The sequence below is a fragment of the Thunnus albacares genome, chromosome 7 (assembly GCF_914725855.1).
Source record: "Thunnus albacares chromosome 7, fThuAlb1.1, whole genome shotgun sequence".
Classification (NCBI taxonomy): Eukaryota; Metazoa; Chordata; class Actinopteri; order Scombriformes; family Scombridae; genus Thunnus; species Thunnus albacares.
The window spans coordinates 20,934,578-20,956,464 of NC_058112.1; the positions used below are offsets into that span (position 1 = coordinate 20,934,578).

At 39.6% G+C, this 21,887-nt stretch overlaps 2 protein-coding genes and 1 long non-coding RNA gene across 4 annotated transcripts; 1 reads left to right on the top strand and 2 right to left on the bottom strand.

Moving 5' to 3' along the window:
• Positions 1 to 219: 219 nt before the first annotated feature.
• Positions 220 to 6,118, bottom strand: LOC122986064. Its single transcript, XR_006404234.1, has 3 exons — positions 5,971 to 6,118; positions 2,471 to 2,614; positions 220 to 1,353 (listed from the first exon to the last, which is right to left on the bottom strand). It is a non-coding gene; the product is annotated as an uncharacterized LOC122986064 (long non-coding RNA).
• Positions 6,119 to 6,244: 126 nt separating this feature from the next.
• ighmbp2 (immunoglobulin mu DNA binding protein 2) lies at positions 6,245 to 12,212 on the top strand. The gene is made up of 16 exons (XM_044356656.1): positions 6,245 to 6,465; positions 6,934 to 7,016; positions 7,532 to 7,701; positions 7,794 to 7,989; positions 8,100 to 8,197; positions 8,378 to 8,541; positions 8,703 to 8,903; positions 8,991 to 9,138; positions 9,228 to 9,402; positions 9,530 to 9,712; positions 9,820 to 9,938; positions 10,118 to 10,212; positions 10,423 to 10,546; positions 10,650 to 11,474; positions 11,555 to 11,754; positions 11,976 to 12,212. Exons 2-16 carry the CDS (start codon positions 6,940 to 6,942, stop codon positions 12,171 to 12,173), a joined length of 2,973 nt encoding a protein of 990 aa, XP_044212591.1. The 5' UTR covers positions 6,245 to 6,465; positions 6,934 to 6,939; the 3' UTR covers positions 12,174 to 12,212.
• Positions 12,213 to 14,389: 2,177 nt separating this feature from the next.
• On the bottom strand, positions 14,390 to 21,548 carry rapsn (receptor-associated protein of the synapse, 43kD). 2 transcript variants are annotated; one of them, XM_044356658.1, is made up of 9 exons: positions 21,041 to 21,548; positions 20,530 to 20,927; positions 19,378 to 19,716; positions 18,511 to 18,669; positions 17,622 to 17,720; positions 17,328 to 17,450; positions 17,050 to 17,103; positions 16,729 to 16,928; positions 14,390 to 16,505 (listed from the first exon to the last, which is right to left on the bottom strand). In XM_044356658.1, exons 2-9 carry the CDS (start codon positions 20,752 to 20,754, stop codon positions 16,433 to 16,435), a joined length of 1,272 nt encoding a protein of 423 aa, XP_044212593.1. In that variant the 5' UTR covers positions 20,755 to 20,927; positions 21,041 to 21,548; the 3' UTR covers positions 14,390 to 16,432. The 2 variants fall into 2 exon arrangements, with proteins under 2 accessions (XP_044212593.1, XP_044212592.1); XM_044356657.1 differs by having other exon boundaries at positions 20,530 to 21,548.
• Between the last annotated feature and the right edge of the window lie 339 nt (positions 21,549 to 21,887).

The window sequence follows — 21,887 nt, forward strand, 5'->3', positions numbered from 1 at the left end:
TTCCACATCACACCTGTGTAAGTTGAATATTGAAACCAATCAGAAATCAGAATCAGAATCAGGTTTATTGCCAAGTAGGTTTGCACATACAAGGAATTTGCCTTGGTGTTGTGGTGCATAACTGTAATAATATACACAAAATTAAATAATCCTAAATGATATAATAAAGGAAGAAAGAAATTTACAATATAAAATATGTAAAAATATATTCTAGGCGAGAAGAGCTGCTACAGGTTTACATTTTAAATTGAAGAGAATGAAATTAAATGTACAATATATTGACCAGGAATATGCAAATGTTAATAGTGCAAACAGTATACGCAATGTGCAATTAATAATAATCAAAATTAGCTATCAAAACTAGCTGTGAATGTGATGTCACTAAACTGTGTTCTTACATACACACCTTAAACTAAGATTTAAAGTGAGCACACACACAGACAGAACTTCCCCCCTTCAGAAGATGATTGACAGCCTATAGTGTCAAACTCTACACATACATCATTCTGCACAGTTAAAGCTCAAACATCCAGGTGAAGTAACAATAAGCAAAACCTATTTTTGAGTGGGGACTTTAAAAACATACTGAATGTAACGGGTATTTCCCTGCCATGATTCAGGTCTTTTAAGTGCAAACAATGCAAAGCTATTCTGAAGGATCACCTTCATCCTATATGTTCAAAGATCTTTATCCTGATGGGAGCAGTCTCTTCCGAGATGACAGCGCCCTCATCCACAGGGCACGAGGGGTCACTGAATGGTTTGATAAGTATGAAGGTGATATGAATCATATGCAATGGACTTTATTGTCACCAGATCTCAACACAGTTGAACACCTATAGGAGAATTTTAATGAGTGTATGTTTTGGGACCCACTTGAAAACAAGATTTTACATTTCAAGGGCTTTATCCTGATACAATAACTGACTAAAGTTTGCAGTGACAAGACTTGTAATCTATGACAAATTGAAGCTGTTCATCACCATGTGGCTTCAGAACTTCTTTCATTGCTCTGTACTGAGCTCAGATGTGAGGCTAAGTGAAACCCTATGCGGCACAACTTGAATCTATGGATGGTAAGAATATTAACGTCATGGTCATGTGACTGTTTTCATGTCTGCTGCTTCTGTTGTAGCTGCTGTTGGTTGGACTCTGCTCAGTTATGTCATGATGACCCTTTTCCAGGTGCTCGATACCAGGCATTGCTCATCCTGGACTGCCCTGGAGCGCTGAACGTCCTGGCACACAGTGGCTCTCTGCACCGCATTCTCACACACTTCATCTCGCCAACGTGCTGTTGATCATGGAAGACTTTATGAAGGATCGTAGTGGATCATACACAGGGAAGTGTACCTGCAGAGCACAGATGCTAAATTGGTAAATACTTACTAAGCATTTCTAAAACTAAACTAAAAGCTTCATATATTTATTTCTTTGTTTTCCAGCAAGTCAAGAAGATGCTGTGCACGTAGTCATTGAAAGACATCTAATAACTGGACAGAATATGCAGTCGACCTCACTTGCTGTAAATAATCTAATCCTGCTCTGTAGTGCCAAGTAGAAGAAAATTTTCAGCAGGAGCACTGAAACTCAACACCTTAGGTGTCCCACATTTATATTCATGTAATTCAACAAATATCCATTTCAGACAAATATCTGTGGGTCTTGTAACTGGATCATAGTCATGGAGTCCTGTAACATCAAAGGTTTCAGGTCTTTGTCAGCAAAACTGACGCCACAACAGAAAAGTTAGTTTGGAACCAAGAAGGGAAAAATAAGACATAATACAAATATTGTTTTGTCATAACAACCTACATCTGAAACATTAAAGGATACTAAGTAAGTTCACATACGTGACGCATGTTAAGAGTGCTGTTTTGCCAGACAACCATGCTTCAAACCATAGATTTTCAAATTACCATCATAAGACAAGGAAAAGCATGAAACAGTGGCAGTGGACGAGCTGGAATCAGCAAATATTTGACATTTCAGCTTGAAAAATGAATTAAATGATCAATCTGTTATTAAGTTGCAGATTAATTTCCTGTTGATCAACTAATCGATTAATCAACTCATAGTTTTAGCTCTATGCCGAAGTTACAACCTTTTTATAAATTATGTCGCCTTGCAAGGACATCTGATTAAAGACTTTCACACTATAAAAGACTGTAAGTGTGTGGCTAATTCAGGCTGCTGAAGCCTCATATTAGCTTCAGTTAAACTTATGGATGGATTTTATACACAGAGAGAGGAGAATGAATTTTGAAATCACTTCACACCAATATGAACTGGAGCAATGATTTCAGCAACCAATAACTTTTCCAATGTACATATGATTCAGACATGAGGAACTCCAAATGTTCCCTTTCATTCTGTGATAACAGTGTTGTGAACTGGTTAAAGTACATTCTTTGTTAAACAGCAGCAAGTGAGAGAGAAGATGTTGTTAGTGACTGTGTTTCAGACTTACAGGTGTGACATATCCAAGCACTGGTCCTTGAAAGGTTTTCTTTATATGAGCACTGTGTCTCTTTTCCTCCCTCTCTATGTCTTTCCAATGAGGGTCTGACACCACAAGTCCTCTCTCCAACACGGACAACTCTGCTGGAGTTGTCTAAACATGTCTAAACAGTGTGATCAAAGACAAAAGAGCACATTTCATTGACATACAACCATAAATAATATAAAATGCCATCAGCATGACTGGACAAATGACAGATGATTATACAGTAACTGTCAGTTCCTGATTCTGGACAGTTCAGTCCAGTGAGCATGCCAGGTAGACAGAGGAGGCCATGTATGACCTGCAGGGAGCACAGCACCCATCTCAAGGTAAAGAGCAGAAGTGACTTTTCGCAGCCTCACCTTTATGCAATTTTACATCTGTTTTTTTTTTTTTTTTTTTTTTAAGTATGGCACTGAGCAACTGACTACTGACCTGAATTAATAAGAAACATCTGGCTTTGGCTGTTGAACAGTTCATACTAGTTTGATTGACAACTTGGCTCGACATGTCTTTTTTTTTCTTACTGAACAATTGCAATTTACAGACTCAAGAAGGTAACAGTAGCTTGCATATGAAACAATAAATACAAGCTAGAAGATATACATATATACACATACAGATACCTCCAGTCATATATGTAGTTAGTGTATATATATATATATATATATATATATATATATATATATATATATATATATATATATATATATATACATACGCACATATGCATCGTAACAAAAGCACAGTAGAAAAGAAAAAGAACATATAAACACTTAGGGGGTTGAAAATATAACAAAATGTAAACGTACGACTAATTTAAAATGAAAGAGACTTAGACATGACTTCATATGATGCATTAAGTGACTGATTATTCTTAGGTAACATCTTTATGGGTGATAGCTTTTACATCCATTTTTAAAACAAATTAATGAGGGTTTACTGTTTTTTCATTTGCATTTATATATATTTGTCCATAATAATAATTATGTCTACCATGCATTCAACTGCATGTACTGTCCATTCGCTGAATTTCATTGACAATTTCAACTTTTTCTGGGGCCGCAGACATCTTTTTAAGGCAGATGGACTTTTCCTTAACGAGTCAGGAGTAAAATTGTTCATCTCTAACTTATTTTATTTCCTGCATCACCAGTCTGCTCCCTCTGCCAAGGTCAAGAGACAAGAGGAATCAAAACAAGAAAATGACACAACAAAACATGGCAGAAACCTTAAAAGAGAGCCGCCTCAGCCTCCGCCTGAGGAGAGCTTTAAACATGACAGTCAACAGAGTCGAGAGGAGGAGTCTCTGCCCCCCTCACCAACTTCCACCTTTGAGGATTCACCCCCTTCACCCACCCAAATCCCATCCAGGTCACTCTCTTCTCCAGTCACCCTTTCTCCCTCCTCCCCCCTCTTGGAGTTCACTGACCAGATGAAAGAGCTGGTCACTGCAGGGACAAAACTTACATCCCGCCCTACTCCCATTTTCTCTCCCCTAAACCCCCCTCGGTGTCCACCTCCACCAATGGCTTTAAGTCCTCGACCAGTCTCTCCCCCCCCCCCTCCACAATGGCTGCAGAATCATCCTCTCTCTCCTCAGTCTGATAAAAGCATAGCACATCCAGTTATTTGTGTACAAAATACAGCAAGCGCTAACTGATATGTGCTGGGTCCAGGCTGCAAGGCTAATGGCACTCATGTCTCTTCCCAGGAAAAGCCACGGCCCAGTGTGCCGGTAGCTAGCCCAATTTCTGTCTTGATAGGTAACAGGAAAAGAATGCTGAATCTGTTAAGAAACAGGAAGCACTCAACTGGTTCTGCAAATTTATCAAATTTAGCATCCATTCCTTGTCAGCTACAGCTTGTTCCAAAAAATTGGGTAGACAATATTTTTAACACAACTTCAGTTTTATGAGTGAAGCTAGAGTGCATAAGAAAGGAGGTGGAGTTGCCATTTTGTTTAATGATTCCCTCCAATGCAAACAGATGTCTTTCTGTGGCTCTTCAGTTGAATTCCTCCTCTCGAGCTATATTCCTAAATATCTACAGGCCACCTAAATACTGTCCTACCTTTTTTGATGACTTTGCTGAACTGACAGTGGCAGAATTACAGTATTAGTATTACTGGATCTCAGTGCTGCATTTGACACGGTCGACCACAACATATTACTAGACAGACTGGAAAACTGGGTGGGACTTTCTGACACAGTACTAAACTGGTTTGAATCCTACTTAAAGGACAGGGACTACTTTGTGTCTATAGATAATTACACATCTGAGCGTACAAAAATGACATGCAGAGTTCCCCAAGGCTCCATTTTGGGGTCTCTTCTGTTCAACATCTACATGCTCCCACTAGCTCAGATTATGGAAAACAACAAAATATGCTACCACAGTTATGCGGATGACACACAAATTTACATAACCACATCACCAGGCGACTATGGTCCAATACAAGCACTGAGTGTGTGCATTGAACAAATCAACGATTGGATGTGCCAGAATTTTCTTCAATTAAACAAAGACAAAACTGAAGTAATTGTTTATGGAGCCAAGGAAGAACGTTTAAAAGTCAGCACTCAGCTTCAATCGATAACGTTAAAAACTACAAACCAAGCCAGAAATCTTGGTGTAGTCATGGACAGACCTGAATTTCAACAGCCACATTAAGACAATTACAAAGTGAGCCTGCTATCACCTGAAGAATATATCAAGAATTAAAGGACTTATGTCTCGGCAGAATTTAGAAAAACTTGTCCATGCATTTATCTTCAGTAGACTTGACTACTGTAACGCTGTCTTAACAGGTCTCCCTAAAAAATCGATCAGACAGCTGCAGCTGATTCAGAATGCTGCTGCTTGAGTCCTCACTAAGACCAAGAAAGTGGATCATACAACTCCAGTTCTCAGATCTTTACACTGGCTTCCTGTCTGTCAAAGAATTGATTTTAAGATACTGCTGTTGGTTTATAAAGCACTGAATGGTTTAGGGCTAAAATACATTTCTGATCTGCTGCTACATTATGAACCATCTAGACCTCTCAGGTCGTCTGGGACAGGTCTGCTTTCTGTCCCCAGAGTAAAAACATGGAGAAGCAGCGTGCAGTTTTTATGCTCCACATATCTGGAACAAACTCCCAGAAAAGTGCAGGTCTGCTGCAACTCTCAGTTCTTTTAAATCACAGCTGAAGACTTTTCTGTTTGCTGCTGCCTTTTATTAAACCAAATTTGAGGGTTAATATTTTACACTGCACTTTTATTCTCTTGTTTTATCTGTCTTATTCCCTTTTAGCTTCTTTTTATTTCCAAATGTAACACTTTTTAATTGTTTTTATATGTCTTTTTAATTGTGTTGCTTTTATATTCTGTTTTGATGCCTTTTATGCTCTATGTAAAGCACTTTGAATTGCCTTGTTGTTGAAATGTGCTATACAAAAAAACTTGCCTTCCTTGCCTTGCCTTACCATATCTAACAACTTCCTTGAGAGACCTTCCATATAAATCAAAACCTGAAATAAATCAAATCAAGGATTGCCAGTCCCGATATTTCACCAACTGTTAAATCCTTGGCTCAGCATATTTCAGGTCAACGAGGTGTTGATATGGGTCCCACTTCTTTTCTTGACAAGACACGCCCCGCATAACATTCAAGCGCTATGATTGGTCAGGTGTCAACGCCTGACCAATCATAGCGCTTGAATGCTATGTGGGGCGTGTCTTGTCAAGAAAAGCAACACTTCCCGTTTGTGTGTTGCCTGCGAGAAGAGAAGTCATCTGAGCAGATAGGTGGCGGTGTAGCTAGCATGTTGACAAGCTAGCACAATTACAAACCCCCGGCGTTATTCAGTACCCGATATTATGTGATATATTACTAGCAAACTTCTAGGTAGTTTCCGCATGGTTAACAACCGCTAATCTGTCCTCTGCTCCGTGTTTACACAGACTGTTAACGTTAATGGGTGAGTGTCACCATCGACTGCTAAATGTAGCTAAAATAAATTGTTATGTTGCAGTGTGATTAGCAAGCTAACATGACAACATGTGTGGAAATCACAGGACTTTCTTCGTGCAGCTATAACAGACCGATAAACTACTAACCTATAACGTTACTTAGCTCTATTTTGTGCCTCTCATTTATGACTGTTAAGCTAACTGTTACGTGACTATGATATTAACAGTAAGGGTTGCAAACTGCGACTAGGAGTAAGTTACCATACATTTGATTTCTGTGACACACACACATTAAGGAGAGAAATATTAATTAATTACAATATCAAGCAAGTCAAGTGTGACGGTGTGTAAACGTTAAACCTTACTTGGTCAATGAGACCTTTGTTTGTTGTCTTCAGCTGAAGCTAATTGACAGTAATAAACAGTAACTAACATGTTTTGGATCTGTGCCGCAACACTGTTTTTTTTTTTTTTAGTGAGTGATGGCAGTTGAACAGTTTGTGTCAAAGACACTTGAGCTTCTACAAGAGGAGAGGGAGGCTGAAATAGATGAAACCAGGTATGTGAAATACCACTGCATTGATTAGTGTATAAGTTACCACTTACATAAAGTTGAAGGACTTGCAGGAGACACATTAAACTAAGAGTGGTCAAAACAAGCTGAGATATCCTGACTTTTAGTCCCAAGTATGCATCAAACTCCAAAAATACTGGATCCTACACTTTCCCATAATGCCTGTGAAGATTCAAACACAAAACAAGCTGTTACAAATATGTTTTTAAATTATAAATCTAAGCCCAAAACAAGATAACACTGATGACATCCATGAGGGTTTTTCTTCTCAGACCTGACAAACATCCCCCAGAGCCACATTATTAGTTGGAGTACTACTTCCCATAGTGAGCAAACTGACCTTAATGTGTCAAATTGGTGATGTTCCCCTTTTGCAGAAAGAGATTAGGCAATGTTAGAATCTTTAGCCGCAACCTACAATGTTTTGCCCACAAAGCCATTAAAAAATCTTCTTATTGATAGTTGTTTGTATAAAAAAAAAGTGTTTTTTGTGCTTTAAGGGTATGGCAGGAGAACGTCTCTCTTAAGGATCTTCAAAACAAAGGAGTATGTCTGCTGAAACTGCAGATAGGAAGTCAGTCCACAGGCCTGTATGGTCGCACTGTCGTCGTCCTAGAGCCAAGAAAGCATCTTGGTTTCTTATCTCTTCCAAGCAACAGCTTTGGACCTGGTAAGATGTTATAATAAAACATCTGATCTGTGTTCTTTTGTGACTTTGGTTTCATATTTTGCTTAATGTGAAGTTTGTATCTTTTGCTACAGGGGACATAGTTGGCCTGTATGACACTGGTGGATGCAGTGCAGTGTCTCAGATCAGCACAGGGATAGTGACGAGGGTCACCCAGGCAGCTATAAGTGTGGCCTTTGACGATTCAAAGGATGGGCTCAGTTTTGATACAGATGCTCTTTACAATCTCCTAAAGTTGGCAAATGATGTGACTTACAAACGAATGAAACAGTGAGTGATATATTCAATGTCAACTTTTAATCTTTTAATGTCAAATTCTTACTGTACAACTGAACGTGTGAGTTATGAACCACTGATACAAATTATTTTTATGCTTGCAGTGCCTTGAATGCATTAAATGGATACTGCAATGGACCAGCTGCAAATCTGATAAATGTTCTCTTCGGAGACTCAAAACCTTCATCTCAATCGCAGCCAAGTAAGTGAGGCTTTATGAAATATATCTTATCAAAAATGATCCTTCTAGTTTTTCTATGAAACTGTACTATGAATTGCTAGCTTTTATATAAGTATGAAGTGCACTCTTTACATTGATTTCGAAAATAGTGTGAATCCCACAGTGCACAAAATTATTTATCTTTCTGTTATTTTCCATCAGATGAAGTAGAATTCTTAAACTCAAACCTGGATGATTCCCAGAGAGAAGCTGTGTCCTTTGCTCTGTCTCAGAGAGAACTGGCTGTGATTCATGGACCACCAGGCACTGGGAAAACCACCACAGTGGTGGAGATCATTCTGCAAGCTGTCAAACAAGGCCAAAAGGTGCAGAAAGTTGAAGTTTATTATTGTATATGTGGATAATTAGTTTTTTTCTGATTAGTTGAATTATATTCATATCCATGTTATTGGTTTTCTGGAGTTGTCACTACAGCATCTCAGTCTAGACAGAATAATTTTGATATATGGGTTCTGTGTTTGTGCAGATCCTGTGCTGTGCTCCTTCTAACGTGGGTGTGGATAATTTAGTGGAGCGGTTAGCCCGAAGCAAGGCCAAGGTTCTGAGGCTGGGACATCCTGCCAGACTGCTGGAGTCCATACAGAAACATTCACTGGATGCCATCCTTGCTAAGAGTGACAACGCAAACATCATCGCTGACATCCGTAAAGACATCGATAAAGCGTTTGTAAGTATATTAGTGTGTTCTACTACTAGCATGTGCACTATGCCATCCAGAATTATTTGTAATGTTTTATATTTATAATTTTCCAAGACGGGAATGAAGAAGATGCATGACAAAGGAGATCGGGGGAACTTCAGAAGGGAAATAGGAGAGCTAAGAAAGGAGCTGAAAACCAGGGAAGCAACAGCCATCACTCAGATCCTGAAAAGTGCTGATGTCGTCTTATGCACCAACACAGGTCAGCAATGGCCTTAAGTGAAGAGGAAGACATTCATTTCTAACAGTGATGATAAAAGGCAACCAGAAACCACTTGTCTGCGTCCGCAGGTGCTTGTCATGACGGCCCTCTGAAGTTCCTGCCAGCAGAGCATTTTGATTGGGTGGTGATAGACGAGTGCGCTCAGGCCCTGGAGAGCAGCTGCTGGATCGCCCTGCTCAGAGCACGCAAGTGTATTCTGGCTGGAGACTACAAGCAGCTACCACCTACTATCAAATCACAAACGTAAAACACAGGTTTTTCTCTTTTTATGCATTCATATTAACATTCAAATGTTCATATTTGCTTAAACATTTTCCTTAAACTGATCATGTATAGTTTGATGAATATTGTTCTCATATGTCTCCCACAGAGCTGCATCAAAAGGCTTGTCTCTTAGTCTTATGGAGAGACTTATCCAGATGTACGGGGACTCAGTGGTCCGAATGCTAACAGTACAGTACCGCATGAACAGTGCCATCATGGAATGGGCCTCCAAAGAGATGTACCAGGGAAAACTAACTGCTCACAACTCAGTGGAGAGACACTTGTTAAAGTGAGAATCAGCTTGGTTGTGAATTTTTTTTTTCAGTGAAGCAGTAACTCTCTAAAATAACATATGTTTAAAGTAACTGTTAAAATTAATGTCTTCGATGCAAATAGAGATCTACCAGGAGTCACCTGTGTAGAAGAGACCAGCACGCCCCTTCTTCTGATCGACACAGCAGGCTGTGGTCTGAGTGAAATGGAGGTCACAGATGAGCAGTCCAAAGGCAATCAAGGTTAGACATTTTTTCATTTTTATATAAATATATATATATATATATATATATATATATATATATATATATATATATATATATATATATATATATATATATATATATATATATAAAAACATAAATAAAAAGATTTGGTTTGTGTGGTATGGGACCTAACAGTGTGTTTGCTGTTTCCTCAGGTGAAGTAGACATTGTTGAACTGCACATAAAGGCCTTGACTGAAGCTGGGGTTAAAGCTAAAGACATAGCTGTTATTGCACCGTACAATCTACAAGTAAGTAACTGATTTGAGGAACTGTACCTTTTAATATTTACTCAGTAATTTACATTTACTTTAAAAGATTCCCACTGTCACATTAAGAAAAAATAAAACCCCAAACACAAAAAATGTTTTGTCAAGCTGGAAATCTAAAATTGAATTTAAAAAAATAGTGGTTTATGAAAATACCTGAATAATGGTTTTAATGTGTGTGTTTCTGTGAAGGTTGATCTTCTGCGCCAGAAACTTTCTGCGAGGCATCCAGAGCTGGAGATAAAATCAGTGGATGGATTTCAGGGCAGAGAGAAAGAAGCTGTGGTATTGTCATTAGTCCGGTCCAACAGGAAAGGTAACTTCTTAATTTTTGAATTTTCCTGACACTGCCACACCACAAATGTTATCTGCATTTATCAATTTACATACAAAAATGTTTGTTAATTCCCTTATTTTAGGTGAGGTTGGATTTCTGGCAGAGGACAGAAGGATAAACGTGGCTGTTACACGTGCGAGACGTCAAATTGCTGTAGTGTGCGACACCCAAACGGTTCAGAATCATGCTTTCCTGAAGTCCCTAGTCAATCATATGACTGAGTTTGGCGAGGTCAGAACAGCATTTGAGTACATCCAGGACATCGTACCACAGAACTACATCCGCGACCACAAAGACACAAAGCCAAGTACATCTGCCAGCAGCTCCATGTCAGCTAAACAGAAGGTCAAAGATCAGCGTCCCAGTAAGGCAAAGCCAGGCCAGAAGAAATCCACTAGTAGCAGCATTAAGGAGGATGATAAGAAACAAGATAAGCACACAAACTCCTGCACATCCGCACTGACAGAGGAGGAACAGAAAAAGAACAGATACACTGAGATCAGACAACAGGTGGAGAGCTTTCTGAAGGATTTAAATCAGAGTGAGCTAAAGTTTCCATCATCGTTTAACTCTCATGACCGACTGCTGGTCCACCAGATCGCTGAGGAGATGAGCCTTGTGCATGAGAGCAAAGGCGAGGGGAAAGACAGGTGTATCACTGTCTCAAGACCAGCTGAGGAGCTGACACAAGCAAAGGAAGAAGAAGAAGAAGCAGTTCAGGAAGAGGAAACTACCCCAAATCCCCCAAAAGATCCATTGTGTCAGCCTCCATTAGATTTGAAAAGTTTACATTTGGAGCGAATGAAGAGGGAGCAACAGAAAAGGGAGGAAAATGCTCAACAAAAAAAGCAACAGAACAACATCCCACCAGCTCAAGCACAATCTTCAAAGAAGGCCAAGTCTAAAGGTTTGCAGTAAAAACATCGAAATGCTTTGTGAAACCTTTTTCTGATATCACTTTAACAAGTCACCATTGTCATCTCTCAGGGAAGAACCGAACCAAGGCAGGCGCCTGCGACATCGCTGCTGCTGCCGCTCCAGACGATGACTTCGACACACTCATCAATGCTGTCGTGAAGGCTGAAAGTGTGTGCAGCTTTGTCAAGTGTAAAGCCTCTGTGCTAACCCTCGGTCAGCTTTGCCTCTTTTGCAACAGGCAATATTGTCTCAGTCATCACATACCAGAGGTAAGACAAGAACAGATGTCAGCCAAGTAGTCTTTGCAAGTCGCTTTTGTTATGTTTATTAGGATTCATACTCTGGGTGCCTTCTGGGTGGTATTTTAGGAGTGTGTATGCTGTATTTTCACTATAATACAGTGACAGCTTAAATGTAAGCAAATGCAACACAGGTCTGAAAAGTTTTGTGTTAAAAAAAATAAATAAATAAATATCGTCATGTTTTTTAGGTTCATGGTTGTGGAGATAAAGCCAAGTCTCATGCTCGGATGAGAATAAGCAAGGAGGGTGTTCTTTATGCTGGCAGTGGGAAGAAAGACAAATCCATGGACCCCAATAAGAAAGCCTATCTGCAAAGGAAGCTGGACTCTAAACTGAAAGACATGGCATCGCAGAGGAAAGTAAAAAACAAAGAGAAGGATAGTTAACAATAACAAATAAAATCTGCAATTTAACAGATTTGAAGCCTGTTCTGAAAAAATTAAACAGTTCAAATATTTAAAAAATGTTTCTAGTCTTCTTTGATCAATTACACATGCATCTTTTTAACCCTTCATTGGATACAGTCGGGCATCATACAGTTTCTTGCTTAATTTCATGCAACTTTTACCTTGTCACTTGCAACAACCATACAAAAATAAACTCTCCTATTAAGTCTTCTTCAAGTTTAGAGCTGTACGTCTATGGTCAGAGGACAGACTGTCAGTGGGGAGGAACTTTTCCCCTCAGAGATCGAACAGGGATGTGCTCTTTTTAATTTTTTTCCTTTTATTATGTAAACAAGATCCAATAACAATACATTGGACGAAAACAGAAAACGAATTCAGTCACATTACAACACAATAATAGTACATGACAAATAAAGGAGACACTAGAGGGGTAGATGAGAACTGTTATATAATGTATACAAGCACATTGTGTTGTAAAGAGAGATTGACAAGTGTTATACATAGCAAAGCCAGTGATTGGCTCCCGAGGACGTGTCCTGGAAATGTGTGATTTTGTCCTGTGAGCAGTGTGTGCTGCTCACAAAGTGAGCCAGTGCATGATGGATATATTTTCCAGTTGAGCAATATGATCTTCTTATCCACTGTTAATGCTATTAAAATGTAAATGGTTTAGAGTATTGTGTGATGTGAGGTCACCCAGGATTCAGACGGCTGGATAGAGGGGGGATGCTGAGGCCAAGTATGTGGGATAGCCTGCTCATGATCTCCGACCAGAGGGATTGAACAGGTGAACAGAGCCAGAAGGCATGAAAATAATCATCTATTGCACGTGGACAGTCATGGGATTTATTATCATCAGAAAATCCCATATGATATAGATGTGATCTGTTATATGAGTTCTTGTATTAGTTGAGTTCCATTTAACTGTGAGTATTGACGCAATGTTTTCCTGATGTAAAAAAAGATTTGTATATCTTCAATGGCCTCAGTGACTTCAAGTTATGATAAACTGTTAAGAGGCTGTGTCATTATCAAAATTACTGATCATTTTCACCTTGATGGCTTCTTCCAGCTGTACATATTTAAAGTGGCAACAGTGAGGTATATTGTAGTTAAGGTCAAAGATCATGAACAGGCCACCACTGAAATGGTTCCCCAGGCTGGCTACTCCCCTCTCCTTCCACGCTGGAAAGACAAAAGGCCTCAAAAAGATGACTGATAATACTGTATTTTCCACCACGCTGTGAGGGTGGTGTTGATGGCTTAACATTTGAAACAGATGTTTAATGGTCTTGTCAGTAAAAGGAAGGTTTTCGGTGGGGTTTTCATGTGTTATTGTCTATTCTACATCCAGCTAGGATGGATTTGTGTTGTTTGTCCAGTGCCAAATATACAGGATTGCATGCGGTGTGGCAGGAAATAATGGTAATGGGTTTTTGTACGAGGACAGATATTTTAATTCGAGGCCTTCTGTCTTTCCAACAGAAACGATTAACTGTTAAGAGAGGACAGCCAGCTGTGGGGCATGTTAACAGGAGTAATGGCAGAGAGGTAGTTTATTCTTGCAAGTATGTTAATTTTGACTGCAGATACGACCACATAGTGATAGTGACAGTTTATTCCATCGTTCCGAGTCCCCTTTAATGGTCTTTAACAGCAGAGAGAAGTTTGGTTTTGTTTAGATTTTATGATAAATGAATACCTAGGTATTTTATGGAATGAGGGTAAATCCCCGTCCTCGGCATCCCAGTCTTGGACTTGACCTAGTTGATGGAAGACACCTTACTTGCACCGTTAATGAGACTATGGACTGACTGAAGAGAGGTTAAAGAAGAAGTCAAGTATAACTGGATGTCATCGGCATATAAACTGATTTTATGATGAAGTGATTTAGATTGAATGCCTGATATACTGTGATTTTGCTTTATGAATGTAATTAGAGATACTATGAAAAAGAACGTAGTTATGGTGATAGTGGACATCCCTTTGTCATGCCTCTTTTTAACACAAGGGTTTTTAATGTAATTTCACTGGTTATTACTGACCATTACTGGCAGTGGGGGATGAGTACAGTATTTTAATCCAATTAGTGAAACACAGACCAAATGGATGATGATTTCATGTTATGTAAGTTGTTAAGTTTATATTTAGTTTTTAATAGGTCTCTGAAGGTAGGACCTGTGGACATTTGTGAGGCTAGGTGGTCCAGGCTAAGTGATGTTCTTTTTTTTTTTTGGTTTGTGCAAAATGCTATAATTCTTCCTCTCATTACTGCTTTTGCTGTTTCCCATAATGTATGTGTGTTGTAGGTGTCTAGAAAGAAAGTCCAGTCTTGATCAAAATATTTGATGAAATCCTGAGGTATTGAAGTGGGAGTCTGCTAGGAATGTCATGGTGACGGGGGCATGATCTGAAAGGGCGGTGCAATGAATGGTGGGGTCAGATAGTGTTGTTAATCAATAATCAATGTGTGGGTATAATTTGTGGTATGGGGAGTAATATGAATACTCTCTTTTACTTGGGTTTTGCAATCTCCATGTGTCAGTCAGTCCATAGTCCTCTACATAGACCGGCCTATTTTTGGGATTTAATGATGTGTTCTTAAACGAGAAACATACAGTAAGTGCTTGTGCAGTAAATGTAAAGTAAAGTAAAGTAAATGTGTTGCTTTGCTGCAAGTTTTTTTTTTTTTAAATGATATTTTACAGCAGGGTTTGTAATGACATAAGTAGCTCACCTCGTTGCTTTGACTATGAAAGTTTCAAAACGTATGGTGATGTTTGTTGAAACTATTTCGTCCCTGCTGTACCAAAAGTTTACACCATAAGATTAAATTAATCAGTGTCTCACATCCGTGAGAGAGCACTTTCCCAAACTACAACTACAGTTTCACTAAAAGAAGTCTTAGTCTAAGGGGCTTACATTTTTTAAGGAAAATGTACTATATATTACAAACTTCATGTAAGCCATGATCATTTTTGATTCAAATGGCTTTTTTCCAAATCAAAATATGTAAAATAAATTGAACAAATATATAAGGAATTTGGTAAAAGCCACTGAATATTATTAAATACTGTGATAAATAATTCTGATACAAGTAAATATGCAATTAAATGGAAACATCCATTGATGTAATCCAATTTAGTTGCTCTGTATCGTAAATAAAACATGCAACATCTGACGTGCTGAGCTCTCTTTTCTGTCAAAACTCAGTATTTCATCTTTCTCCATCAAAATCACCTTGAAAGTAAATTATCTCAATCTCAGTTTTGAGATTGTACCAATAAATTCCTATTTACATATAACTACAAACATGTAAAAAAAACACGTTAAACCATTTGTATATTTTCTAAACAAGTATTTGACAAGTATGCAATTGGTCAGAAAAGTTTCTTACCCAATAGATTTCCTTATCAACAATCTGTGTCCTTAATGCTGATGTCAGACTAAAAACAATTTCCAGAAATGGACAGAAAAGGAATTTCTATGAATAACACAATGTGTGTTGATCCTGCTCCTTAATCGCAGTGGATAAGGAAAAACAGCTGCATATACCTGCTTTGTAAAGACATAATAGTTTTTAAACGGTTAAGAGATTCTAGTTAGTTTTAGGTTTCACAAAACACCTAAATTAAATCAAACTTTTTAAAACAAATGACCATAATAGTATGTACATGAAAACAATAATAAATATATGAAATCTGTTGAGTTCAGAAATGGCTCTTGTGTTCTCCTGATCAGAAATCAGAAAACTTCAATAAAGAAAATGTGGATGAAGTGTAAAAGGTAATATTGGAATTTGAACAACAAACCCTGAAGTCATCTCATCTCATCCTTACTATACAATTCTACTGCATATAATAGCATATGTTAAGTTATAAATGCTCTTTAGACGGCCATATTGCTCTCTAGTTGAATTTTGCAACAAAAGGCCAGTCTTCAGATCAATGAAGGACTTATATTGAAATGTAACATTGTCAGATATACCTCCTCTGTCTGCTTCAGTCACTTACAGACTGATGTCTGTAAATAATAGTAGATGCCTTGATCGAGTCCCCAGAACCGCACCCTGGGACACTTGGTTCAGTTCAGGATCCTCTGCACAGAGCAGTGAATTATTACTCCTCAGACATCTTCAGCACATCCTGAGGCTGCCTGCTTCTCTCAGATCAGTCAGGAGCCTGTGAGGAATCAGCACGCTGTGTTCGCAAAACCATCGCAGAAACACAGTCTCATAATCACACAAATCCAGGTTTCATGGAGGACTTGAAACATTTAGGACAACCTTTTGTCCCGTTTGTCTGCAGACACCTGAAACGATAAAACAGCGGAGTGTCAACAACTTATTTTAAAAACAACCATAGTGTATTGATCATTATAAATATAGCCTGTACCAGTCTGGGTAAGTTCTTCTGGTGGCAAAATCATGTATGAAGAGCATAAAAATGAAACTCACAGTCAACAATTTGTTAAATCTGAAATGTATACCTCAAAAATAATAAAAGGCAAGAGTAGACTGAGAATAAACACCCACTTGAGATGGAAAACGTGGGAACAGGGTAATGCCTGCAGCTTTTGGTCCCTGTCCCCGATGGACTCGCCGCACATGCCGCAGTAGAGCTCCAGCTCCTCAACACACTGCAGGAACTTCACCACCTGCTCTCTGACCTCCTCCTGTTTCCCCTGGTTTCGGTAAATCCCCTCACTCAGGCAATGCACCTTCAATGTACACAGCTGAAGACACATATAGGAAAAAGACCGTCAGTGTGACACGTAGACACGCATGTACTACCATACCAGCTTGTATGGTTTATACAACGCTGTCCTGTATCCTGTGTAAGGAAACATCAAATACCTTGTTTCCCATTCCATCTGCCAACTCCTGTGCTCGCTGCAAAGAATCCAGAGCCTGGAAAATGAGGCAGAGTGTGTCTTAAAAAGCACCAAATAATAATAAAATAATAATTATTATTATCATATTTTCATGGTAGCCTGATAATCAGACTGAATTGCCATTTTGGTTTCATTTCATTCATTTGACTCTTTATATTATATATGAATCCTTGAACAAATCTGAGATGCAGGCAGCTATTCAGAGCTCTGAAACTACTATTTATATATTAGTGTGGGTACCTTGTCATATTCTTTCTGCAGAAGCCAACACTTTGCAACTCCCAGGTACACTTGTGATTGTCCAAGACGATTTCCAATCTCAGTCATGATAGCCATTGAAGACTCATAGCGGGGGAATGCTTTCTGAATGGAAAAGACAAATACCCAAATAAAAGTTTACCACATAGTTCAAATATTTGAGTCAAAACTTACATTTCAGAGAGCACAAAAGCATACAAAGCAATGACAAAGTCTCATCCTCAACGACCACTTTTGCAAATCCTAAACAAATCTGCACAAATGGTAACATCTTACATCAACGTCATGCCTGCAGCGGTGTATGTCTGCAAAGTTTAGTAAGCACAGGGCCTGCAGAGGACGGTCACCATGCTGCAGAGCAATCTTCATAGATTCCTGTCAAAGCACAAGAGAAACCTTTTAGAGGTCTGACCCCTCTTCAATCAAACGGAAGTATTAAACAGTCATGTACAGTACTATAATGTATAATACAAATATGCTTCCTAAAATTCAGTCTTATTATAAATACAAACATTTCGTAGAGTGCACATAATTATATTTGTTTACAATCAAAATACTTACTTGAATTCTAAAAATTAAGGTTTTATTTTATCAATCTACTTTTACAAATGTCATGCAGTTATTTCTTTTTGTTTTATTAGCAGTACGTTTTCATATAAACCTCAGTGAGAAGTGATGGGGGAATGTGAGACATTGTTGATTTTCACCTTTAGTCCTCCTCTTGTACACTGGTATTCTAAATATGAGAAGATGTATAAATTGTTTGGCTAAATGTGTTTGGCAAATGTAATGAATCTGAAATGCATCCTGCTATCTTGTTACTATACTTGCACTCCAAGGCAATGACATCAAGTTATTTTTCACCCTCAGTACATAATTAGAACAGAGTGAAGACTAAAGCCACCCTCTTCATTAACACTTTAAACCAGCGCCTCTGTGAGCATATTTTTGTCGAGGTCTAAGGCCTCGTACAACAGAACAACTGGCACTCGCACCTGTCGGCAGCACAGCATCTACTGTAGCTACAGCTCCGACATCAGAACAGCCAAAGGCGTGAGGGGAAGACAAGTCGGTGAGGAAACCAAAACTGTGACATTCTCCGTTAGGTTATGTAAGTTTGTCTCTGAGGACAGTTATCATGTGCTGGACAGTTATAAAACAATACCTCACAGCATTCCATGGCGTCTGGCAGGCGCTCCAGTTTCCTGTAGGCTACAGACATGTGGTACTGGCTCATGGCGCGATACTTGAGGCTCCAACCCTTGCCGTAGTCATTGACAAGCTCAGCTGCTTTGCAGGGGAAAAACAGGGCTTTCTCATAGTCCTGTTGGCAGACGTTATTGATGAGTAAAACCTCTGATGTCCGAGTACTGCCCAAAAAGGTAGAACATCCTAATAAGATGCTACTAACACAGGGTTTTTTGGTTTGTGATTCCCTTCAGTATCCAAATCAAGAATCTGACCAGAGAGCTGTGAATGATTTTTGTTTCATAAAATAACGTGACATATGACTGCATTCCTCGAACGGCACTTCATCACATTCCCATTGAAACCAATCCTCCCTGGGAAGCTGGGGGATTACTCTTACAAATCTCAGATGTCAAGGGTACTACATAAGCCCCCGCCAGGCAGCCTGCTCACTCCGCCCTTGTTTTACAATGCCCAGTATTGCATGAGCTAACCAATGATGATGTTTGTTTGGATGCTCTGCGGTGTTATCATGCTCTGCAAATACACTGGCAACATCGGTATTGATTGCACAATCAAGTCACACGTGCAGTCCACTGACCGTTTCACCCAGATAAAATAAGACGGAACTATTAAGTATTCAGATTTCTTGATGGAGTCCCATTCAGTCTCTTTGTCTATAATGTCTCATAGAAGAACAAATGTAAAACCAATTTAGCTAAAGTTAATGCTGAGCAAAGGCTGTTTAAAGTGCAGCACACTCTGAAATCATCAAAATCAGCTTTCAGCTAAAAATCAAATATCATTTAAAATAAATGCAGTGCATTTACTTAAGCGAAAGTACCTTAAGCTGAACATAGATGTTTCCCAGACTGCAGCAGACTCTGCACTCCAGCATCTTGTCATCGTTGTTGTGTGCGTAGCGCAAGGCCTTCTCGTAGCTCTCCAAAGCTTTCTGGAAGACGCTGAGGCCCAGGAAGGCGTTGCCCATGCTAAGACATACCTGGCCGTTGAGCTGCAGGCTGACAGTGGTACCCTGCATGTTTAAGCAGGTCTTACAGTACGAGACGGTTTTCTGGAAGTCGCACAGCTTCTCGTTGCTACGCGCCAAATTCAGGTACCCCTCTGTAAGGTAGTCTGGGTCCTCCATTTCTCTGGCTGTGTCGATTTGATCGAGGGCGTACTGTAGAGAGAGGGTGAGTATAAGGTGATGGAAAATGTGCAGGCAGATTGTGAAGAGTAAGATGAATGACTGTGTATTCAAATAGATACTGAATAAAAGAGAAATTATCTGATAATTGTACTCAAAGAGATAAGGCCTCTACTTTAGGGCCACAACTTTATAAGGTCCTCATTAAACTACGTGATAGAGAGAGTGCGTGCTGCTTGAGTAAGGCTGATTATATAAACAAGACACCCCACACTGATACTCACGTTGCAGGGCACTTATTTACTCTGCATTGTGTGGAAGCCACAAATTAACCCATGCTTCTCAAGATCACAGTAAATGGCACTTAGAAGGTAACCTTTGACCTCCTCCTGTTTAATAATCACTTGGGCATTCTGGAAATGTTAAAATGCTACTACGAACATGAAATGTACCAGTCCCGAACAGACATGATGACGCATAAAATTGATGAGATATTCAGTGGCATTCTCTCATTAGGTTGCAACCTAACACACACACTGGTGGTTGCATAACAAAATATAATCACACAGTATTAAAAAACTGAGGATGAATTACCTAGATACCAAGTGATCACAAAGCTATTTGGAGTTTAAATATTAATAAAGGAAAACTTCTCATACAGGCAAAAAGTCATATTACTTTAATACTAATGTTCTCAAACTGAATCTGGCCAGGAAGGCTACAGCAAACTCAGTATACACCAATTATATATATATATACGATATATATATAGAGAGAGAGAAATATATGTTACTGGTTTCCTGAATTGTAAGTTGCATGAAGCAAACTGTTCTTTAGGAGTCTTACCTTGAGCATATCTTTGTATTTTCCCATTTCTGAGTGAGCTGTGATCAAACATCCCAAAACCCGAAACTTCCCTCCAGGGTCTGAGGTCTTCTCCAGCACTTTTGTCCAGACATGCAGGGCTTTCTCTGTCTGATTGGACTGATACAACCTCAGGCCCTTCTCTATCTGGTGCTTGGTTTGGTCCTGGCCCATCTCTGGTACAAGGCGCCTCATAAAAATATTCATTCGTTTAGGCCATGCAATTTCAGTGAGGCAGCAAGAAAGTAGATCCTTGCCATGCAAAGTACAACTCCAAAGAAGATCCCTTGAAGATGATCCTCTGAGCGGTCGGTGCCAGAAGGCCTAACAGATCCAGCTCTCTCAGCTCCGGCTCTGCTGAGAGGGAAAGGAAACTGGATCTGCCAAAGTAAAACGGCAATACACCAAGACCATTATCACCAATTGCTTCGTGGAGAGCTGGAGGGCCAAGAAAATATCTTCCCCATTTAACCCTGCAAAGATCCCCTCTCACCATCAAGTGTTCAAAAATTCTCCCTCAGATTTCCGTTTGAAAAACGCCAAAGAAACACGTTTCCCAGCAGAGTGCAAGCAGCGATATCCCAGAATATCTACTCCCTCCACACCCCAGCGAAAGGAATTCTCAACACCCCTCTGTCCGACCCCCTCCACCTTCCTCCTAGTGCTGGCGCTACAGCAGATGGCCTTGTCACTCTAGACCATGTGTCCCTTCAGGAATTCTGTTCTGTCCTCAGCAAGCAATCCCAAGGTCACTATAACTCCTAGTGATATACCTTCACACTAAACTCCACTCTGACCGAACGCTGGAGTAGAAATTTTGACATCACAACCCACCGGAGCATTAAAAACACACAGCAACAAATGGATCTAACCGGTCTTTACACGAGGGACTGTGAACTGTCATGAGGGGGCTATAAACAGCTTTATTTCCCAACGTTGAGGGACTGCATGTCAGATGGTGCTCGTACCGGCCGTCAGTTTCATTTGGGAGTTCTTATGGAGGGGCATATGTGCCCCCCAGAAACCCCTCCACCCCACCCTCCCCCCACCCCTCATCTCAGCGTCAGCAACTGATGCTTAGAATAGTTCACAAAGTCTGACATGTTACTGGGCTTGGGTTTCAGCTGCACAGACTCCTGCAACACATCAATGGGATCAAAGTTTTGGCCTCTCTGTAGTAGCTTTCTCTCCTTCAACTCCCCTTTTATCCCCCAAGGACACAAACAGGCACCTTTACCACCTTGTCATTCACAAGATGCATAACCAATCCAAAGATAAACGCGGTTAGAAGAGACGTCTTTGTTGAGGCAAAGCTTTCATAGCTACACAGCACCAAAACG

What these genes read in the sequence shown, in the direction of transcription:
- ighmbp2 (XM_044356656.1), top strand. Translation starts at nt 6,940, where the DNA reads ATGGCAGTTGAACAGTTTGTGTCAAAGACACTTGAGCTTCTACAAGAG. An exon ending in CTGTCAAACAAGGCCAAAAG is followed by an intron (nt 8,542 to 8,702) that starts GTGCAGAAAGTT and finishes GTGTTTGTGCAG; the next exon opens with ATCCTGTGCTGTGCTCCTTC. An exon ending in GTGGAGAGACACTTGTTAAA is followed by an intron (nt 9,713 to 9,819) that starts GTGAGAATCAGC and finishes CGATGCAAATAG; the next exon opens with AGATCTACCAGGAGTCACCT.
- rapsn (XM_044356658.1), bottom strand. Translation starts at nt 20,754, where the DNA reads ATGAATATTTTTATGAGGCGCCTTGTACCAGAGATGGGCCAGGACCAA. An exon ending in TGCAGAAAGAATATGACAAG is followed by an intron (nt 17,104 to 17,327) that starts GTACCCACACTA and finishes CTCATTTTCCAG; the next exon opens with GCTCTGGATTCTTTGCAGCG. An exon ending in CAGATGGAATGGGAAACAAG is followed by an intron (nt 16,929 to 17,049) that starts GTATTTGATGTT and finishes ATGTGTCTTCAG; the next exon opens with CTGTGTACATTGAAGGTGCA.